General features: G+C 38.6%; 1 protein-coding gene across 1 annotated transcript in view; it reads right to left on the minus strand.

The window, feature by feature from the left end:
• Positions 1-7,718, minus strand: part of NDNF (neuron-derived neurotrophic factor) — a 67,010-nt gene that overhangs the window by 2,995 nt on the left and 56,297 nt on the right. Inside the window, exons 4-5 of the mRNA XM_012645350.1 lie at positions 2,143-2,267; positions 6-409 (exon numbers count right to left, since the gene is read on the minus strand). Of these exons, the coding sequence (XP_012500804.1) occupies positions 6-409; positions 2,143-2,267 (529 nt within the window). The remainder of the gene's footprint in view (positions 1-5; positions 410-2,142; positions 2,268-7,718) is intronic.

The raw sequence follows: 7,718 nt of genomic DNA on the forward strand, positions 1-7,718 counted from the left end.
GGTGCCATCATAAAAGCATCGTCTGCACTCAGTTTTGCTTCCACTGCACAGAGACTTTTGAAATTGTGCTCTTTGTTGATGACCACACAGTACTGAATGGGTTGTTTCAGCAAAGAGGCTGTGGGGCTCGGCTTCCAGGCCAGAGTGACTGTGGTGCGCCCCAGGGAGGTAACATCTACTCTTGGATCATAAGGTAATTCAGGGTATGGCTGATCAGACTCTGGTGTTGTGGTGGCATAGACTTTGAAATGTGTGTCTTTCTCTGTGGAAAGAAGCTCTAGCTGATATAAGCCAGATGGGGAGCTAGAAGATATAAAATACTCAACATCGTTGCCTTTGTAGGAGAATAACTCAGTACCTTTCTCAGGAATGATCTGTTGCTTCTGCTGCTCGAGAGGTTCTGGATCACCTAGAAGATACAAGAGAAGCACAGGCTACGTGTCAGGGCACACACTGTGGCTTGCCAGCTTTAAGTCGTGGTTTGAGTTTATCTTACTTTTTTCTGTTATAAAAATAATACATGCTCATAGCAGCAAACTGGGAAATATAGAAAAATTAACAAGATAAAAAAAGTATCCATCAATTCATTATCCAGAGACCGTCCTTTATTAATACTTTGTTTCCATCCAGTCTTTTCCTTTATACATGTTTTGTGCAATTGATATTATTTTCTCTCATTTTTCTCTGTAACTTAGTAACATTTATTCCCAAGCATATCTGTATCTAGATAAACTTCCAGTTTTTGAATCCTGTTTTTCTTAGCTAATATTATATCACAAAAATAACCCTGTTAGCCAATTTTTGACCATTATAAATAGCACTCTTATATATGTGTAACGATTTTCCCAGAATCCAATTTGTGGAAGTTTTAGGTCAAAGATTGTAAACTTTTTAGAAATTGTTAGTCCTGTCAATCTGCTTACCAAAAGGATTCTATCAGTCTGCATTTTGACAGGTATCCATTTCACTAACTTCACTATTATTAGGCAGACTAGAAAATCTGATTAAAATACAGATTATAAAGCATCAGTAAGAATGTCTAATGTCTAAGAATAGTCTAGATGTTCAACATCTAGACTATGTGCCCAGGAGTAATACAGGGAAAGTATTGAAGCCAAACCAATGTTTTCCATCTTTGTTACTGTTCAGACATCACACCGACGTTAGTGTGAAGGTAAGTTTCTAAGACCAGGCAAAGCATTGGGTAGCCAGTGTGGGAACAAACCTTTTCCAGCTTATCACTGCAGATCGAAAGTGAGCTGTGTAGAATTTGATATTCCCAAACCGTGGGATGAACACAATCATCACATGGCCATGTTAACATCAGGACTCATTTTCTATACCTCAGTCTCATCACCCACCACAGGACTTCCACCATTTTCTTAATGAGGATGCTCGCTCTTCCTTGTAAGCACTATAGCTTGCTAGCATCCTTTGCAGGGCAAAGTTCTTAAGTCACCAAGCCTTCACCTTTAAGCTATGATGCCCTTAACGGGAGCAGCCCCACTCCAGGGCCCCATACAGACTCTTCGTTTCCCTTGTATCTTGTTTTTTTGCTCTCCATCATCTGCATCTTCTTTAATAACTTAACCCACTCCGCCTACTGGCTGTCTTTTCTGCTAAATGCCTCTCTGCTTCTGTTTCCACCCCCATTCCACCCCTGGAGTTGTGACAGCATATACTTTGAAATGTGTGTCTTTTCTTTGTCTAGAGATCAAAGGTCTTAATCTTGGCTGCATATTAGTATCATCCGGGGAGATAAAAATCCCAGTGTCCAGAACACAGCCCATGGCAATTAAATCAGCACCTCTAAGGGCAAGATCCAGGCATCAGCAGAAATTTTTAAAGCCCTATACATGGTTTGAATATTCAGGCAAGACTGAAAACCACAGCCACAGAGGCTAGTCCAAACCTCTCCCCTTCCCCTCAATGCTCAGTCCCCCTACCTGTCTCTCTTAACTTTTTACTATACCAAGATCAATGTCATCTGATGCTCTCTCTCCATCATCCATTACATTATCTCCACCTCAAAATCTGCAGCTTCACCTGGGCACCTACGCTGTTTTTTTCTTATTAACAGAAGGTTGTAGCCTTTTAACCATACATTCAGGGGTCTGGGGCCAGATCTGTCCTGCTGTGTACCTGAGCCCTCCCCGCTTGTCTCCTCTGGCAGCTCCTGGAGGCTCAGCTTCCACTCCAAAGGCGCATCGCAGGGAGTCACTGTGACTGATAGCGGAGTATTGTCTTCTTCAACCACAAAGAAATACCTGTGGGAAAGTGAATTCCATTCAGACCATGATAATTCTTTCTAACATTTACAATCCAGACTTAGTGGAAAAATCATTTGGTTTTCATTTTCATAAAACTTTCATAAAATTTCATTTTATTTTCATTTAATAGAGACCGAAACTTGCTATTTGGCACAAAACAGGATACTTACAGCACTAATTGTGCAAGTCCAGCAGCTCAAGGTTCTGCAACCAGATTTCTCATCCACAGACACAGTGTGAAATAATCAAAAGACATTGAACCAAAAATATTTTGACTTAAAAATCAACACTTACCAGTGTCTGGGTGTTATTTAACATAGGCCCTGCCGTTGCAAAGTAAGCCACAATCAAGCAAATTTCCAGGTTTGTTGCCCTACAGGTGCTGTGTTTGCCATAATTTTGGCCATAAATTTGTACATTACAATGAGGGTATTCTCACATAGTCACAACTATTTCGAAAGATCATCTTCACAGCTACCTAGTTCTAAAATGTATGCTGATCTCTGGCAAAATAACATCGTCTTCACATTTTTACATTAGTGACTTTTATTCACAGCTTTGCTATTCCATATCTTTTTGAATAGCAGTATCTAATCACCATCTGAGAAATATTTTTAAAAAGCAAAGACCACTGTGTCAGTCAGTGGAAAGATGCATTTGTCTATCACTTCTCTATCATCAAGATTTTCTGTTGAATTAAATAAAAGTTAATGATTTTTTAAAATTTAAAAAATTCAAAATATTCTGCTCTATGCTTTCTCCTCAGACTTTATTGTGATTTCTCAAAAGACTTTTTAAAATGCATGAAATATTGCTTATCTATAAAAATATTAACACTATATATTCTTACTCCAAGTGACTTAGATGATTTCACTTAATTATATTTCAAAGCCTATAATCTTGCAAATGAGGAAACGGTGATTTTAGTTCTAGCAAGCCCAGAGTTGCTCACTGATTCCAGGGCAAAGAAAAGCAGGTTTTGCCTCCTATAGATTGAACTTCCTGGACATCTCTTGTCTCTCTGTTCTCTCTGTATCTAAGACCACCGCACTCTCCAAACTGACCACCACAGCTGTCCACACCTGCAGTCTCCTCTGCTGGTAGCCTCTCACCTTCCCAAACTCTAACTTCTGGAGTGAACCATGGGCCTGTGCTTGGAATATCTCTTATTCACCTGTGCTCACTCCCTGCGTGACCTCACCAGGCTCATGGCTTTAACCTCTGGTATGTTAATCATTCCCAAATTTAAAACCTCAGCCTGAACTCTTACCTAAATTCCAGTTACAACTATCTTCTTGCCATCTTAACTTAGATATTAAGGGAATTTCACACTTAAGATATCTAATCCAAATTTCAGATTATTTCCCCAAATCAGCTTCTCTTGCAGTCTATCCCTTCTCGGCAAATGACCACTCCAACCTTCCAGTCACGCAGGACAAACACTGTAGAGTCATTGTTGACTTTCTCTTCCTCTTCCACTTAACATACTATAAATAAGCAGACACCTTTGGCTTCGCTTTTAAAATATATCCAGAATCTATTTCTTTGTCCCACTTTACCCGTTACTACCTGATACAAGCCACCATTACCTCTTGCTTGGGCATTGCAATAGCCTCCTGACTGAGCTTCCTGTTTCCACCTTGACCCCTCAGTTTATTCACCCCCTCCAGGTAGGCGGAGTGGTCCTAGTGAACCTAAGTCAAACGCACCACACCCCGTTGCTCAAAACACTCTAAGAGCTTCTTGTTTCATGCAGAATAAGAACTTGCAATGTCTTACAACCAAATATCTAAACCCTTCTCCTTCCCCCTCCACTCAGCTCCTGCTCCCTTTGGAACACACGCAAACTCCTGGCCCAGGCTCTCACTTGAGATCCTCCTCCTCCAGGTAGTGACCTTGACCTCTCAGTGCCTTCCCCAGCTCTCTCCTCTAGCTCCATCTTGTAATAGAACTACTCTGACCCCTGGTGTAAAATATCACCTTCCTACCCACGATGCTCTCTTTCACTCCATTTTTCTTCAAAGCACTTACCACTACCTGACATGCTATATATTTCTTTGCTTTTTTTGTTTGTTTGTTTGTTTGTCCATTTCCCTCAACTAGAATGAAAGCTATAAGAGAGCAGGGCAATCTCAACACATATCTGTTGAATGAATTAATGAATAGCTGTTTCCCACACATCTACTTTCACTACCTCTAAATCATTCTTCACATTGCAGCAAGAGTAATCTCCTAAAAAAGGAAATCTATTTTGTGATTTCCAGCTTGGAGCACCTTCACACCTTTAGATTTTAGCGTTGGGGAAAAAGTCCTTAAGTGTTCACATAGTCCAAAACCTCCTCAGTGGGGACTTCGGCCTGTACCTCACCGGTCTCTTGTCATGTCACTACCCTTTTAACTTTCTGTGGTCGAACACAGGACTTCTCTAGTTCCCCCAACTCCACCCCACCTCTGAGTCTTTGGGATGTGGTTTTCTCTGCCTGAAATGCACCCCTTTGCCCCTTGTCACATTTAAATGTCACTTCTTCAGAGATGGCTTTTCTGTCTCATTCTGGATCAGGTTATTTTACATATATTCTCAGGGTGTCCAGTACTTTTTACTTTAGGGCATTTATTGCCATTTGTGACTATATAATTGTATTATTATTATTTGACTAATGTCATTTTCCCCACAAAGGGGAAAGGCTCACTTAGGATTCATGTTACATGCTATTGTATTCCCAGCACTTAGCAGAGATTTCTGCATGAAGCAGGTACTTGGTCAACATTTTTGAATGACTGAATTACTAAATTAATAAACAGAACTCAAGAATTCTGACACCAAACTTATTGTTCCAGCCTGAGGACACATATACCTAGATTCTGTTTCTATGTGAAGACAGGATCTGAATGGCAACACAAGTGGCCCCTCACATTCACAGATGAATGTGGGACAGAGGATGAGTGGGCTGTGGGCAGACACAAAACGCGAAGGCCCTATAAAGGCAAAAACAACCTAGGCACATAAAATAGTGAAACAATCATGTAGATAAAATAGTTGACTGAATTGTTAACTGTATGGAAAGTTTTATGTGCCATAAGCATCCCTAAAAAGAGGTGTCAGAAGGCTTAATTTTCAATTCAGTCTACTTTTTGGTGAATAGAATTTTGTTCCTTTGTCCAGGTTGCGTGGGAGATATTAACCACATAAACACAACTAAATCTATCTGTATTACAAAGAAATAAGTAAAACAAAATAATTTATTTGGCATCATATAAGTAAAATAGTGTTCAAACCTTCTTGTTTGTTTTGGGGTTTCATGTGAGTAGCACAGCTAACCAATGGGAAAACAGAAAACAATGTACAAGTTCATCTGTTACCTTCTGTTCTCATTTCAAACAGTTAAGTAGTTTACTTCCCAAAGTAAGCAACTGCATCATAGTAACTTAAATAAAGGCCATAGGTGACCAGTAATCAACAGAACAATGCTTTCACTCCACAAGGTAATCACTATACATACAAAGCAGCAGGGAATCCTTTAAGTCAACATTTTCATACGGAAGCACTTATAATTAGAAATAAATGATGATTTGAATGAACTTAATGTGACAGATGTTTTATTGTCTACCAGGCACAAAGCACTTGGCAACCAGAGATGACAAGACATGACCTATGCGTCCAAGGTAATTACTAGCTGGTGAAGGAGACAGAAATGTAATGAATAACTGGAAACATGGCTCCAAATTACAATGCCAAAGTCAAAGGATAAACATACCATGAGCCATTTAGCCTTTGGAATTTATGTATAAACATAAGAATAATTAATGACTTTGTTGTCTTTCTCTATTCACTGCTGCTCAACTTCATCTGGAGTTTTGTCTTTAGTGGGAATATCAACAATGTCTATGTGTGCTTATCACTACGCAGTTTACCCCTAGAAATGACGTTTCTACTTGTGGCTGCAACTCTTCACTCATGGAAGTTTACTATTACTAGTGTAAATTAAAGTTTTATCCAAGTGTGAACACCAAGGGCCCCAATAATTATTTGTGAAAACGCAGGTAAAAATAAAGAATGAATAAATGAAAGAAACAGAAAGGAAGGAAGGGGAAGAGGAAGTTTTGTCATGTCTCATGATAAAAACATGTTGTTTTTTAAAAAAGTGTAATTTTTAAGACAACTTTTAGAACCAAAACTTACTTTTCGGGGAGTGGAAAACTAAAGGAGATAAACTATTTGATTAAGTGATATGATTACATAATGTGGAATGCTGTGTTTAAAGAATACTGCAAAAAAAGCAGTACATTAGTGTATTTGGGAAGTGAAAGTAACTTCCAAAGAAAAATTTTGATTTGATCTGACATACTCAAAAATTTCAAAGGACAAAATCATATGAAAAGCAACATGTATTCAGTGAGAACTCGGTTAATAGTTAAGGTTAACTTGAGGTATTAGCACTGCTTTGTATTCCCTTTCCTGTTTTCAGACTTGAGTCTTAGTAAGGACTAGGACAGCAAGTTCCTTCTATGTGATCATCCTTTCCTTTTGTGCCTGCCCTCTCACGAATGTCATTTAAAGATTCATGACAAGTCAGTTCCTAGTCCATTGCATTCATTAATGTAAGTAATTTCACTCAGGCAGTGCTGAAATGATACCTAAACAATAGTTCACTTCAGTCAAAGTAGGAAAACTCATCACCGAGCATTATTCAGACTGACCAGATAGCGATATCCCTGGGCCATTAAATGGAAGGGATTCCGAGTGTCACCTTCCATTACTCTTGATCAAAATAGAAAAGATGACCAATGATGGGAGATACCTCAATCTTTGGAAAATGGATTATTGACTGTGTGAGACAGTTTTATCCTTTGGAATGCCAATGTACCCCAGGTTAAAAGGAGAAATTGGGTTTGACATATAATTATCCAAAGAGTAACCATGTGTTCTACAAGTGTGGAGAGGGGTTTGAGCACTGCAAAATAAGTAACTTTATTTAATTAGTTTGTAAAATATATTTTATTTATATGATAGGTATATAATTTTTAAAGGTCAAAATATTCAGAAACATATGCGAGCCCAATTTGTTGATGTTGGCATAAAGGCAGATGTACAATGCCAGTTTTTTATCACTGGTTTGATTCCTTCAACATCTAATCAGATTTGTCAAAGAAATATTATCCGTATAAAACTTAATGCAAACCCTTGAAGAACCATATATCCAATTAATTTCATTTTAGTCCTACAGGGGGCCTTCTTAGAAATTTCCTATTGTCCTGAAAATAAGAAAATAATCATTCTAGAATGAAAGAATTGCAAGGATTGCCTCCTCTTCCCAAAAGGAGACCACAATCAGCAAGAATCAAACAGCTCCATTTAATGATCAGAAGTTGCATTGCCATTTTTTTTCTTACTTAGAGAAAATAAGTAATGCTATTCATAGGTTGATTCGCAAATTACCTAAACTAAGT

The sequence above is a fragment of the Propithecus coquereli genome, unplaced genomic scaffold (assembly GCF_000956105.1).
Source record: "Propithecus coquereli isolate 6110/MARCELLA unplaced genomic scaffold, Pcoq_1.0 Scaffold232, whole genome shotgun sequence".
In the NCBI taxonomy this organism is placed as follows: domain Eukaryota; kingdom Metazoa; phylum Chordata; class Mammalia; order Primates; family Indriidae; genus Propithecus; species Propithecus coquereli.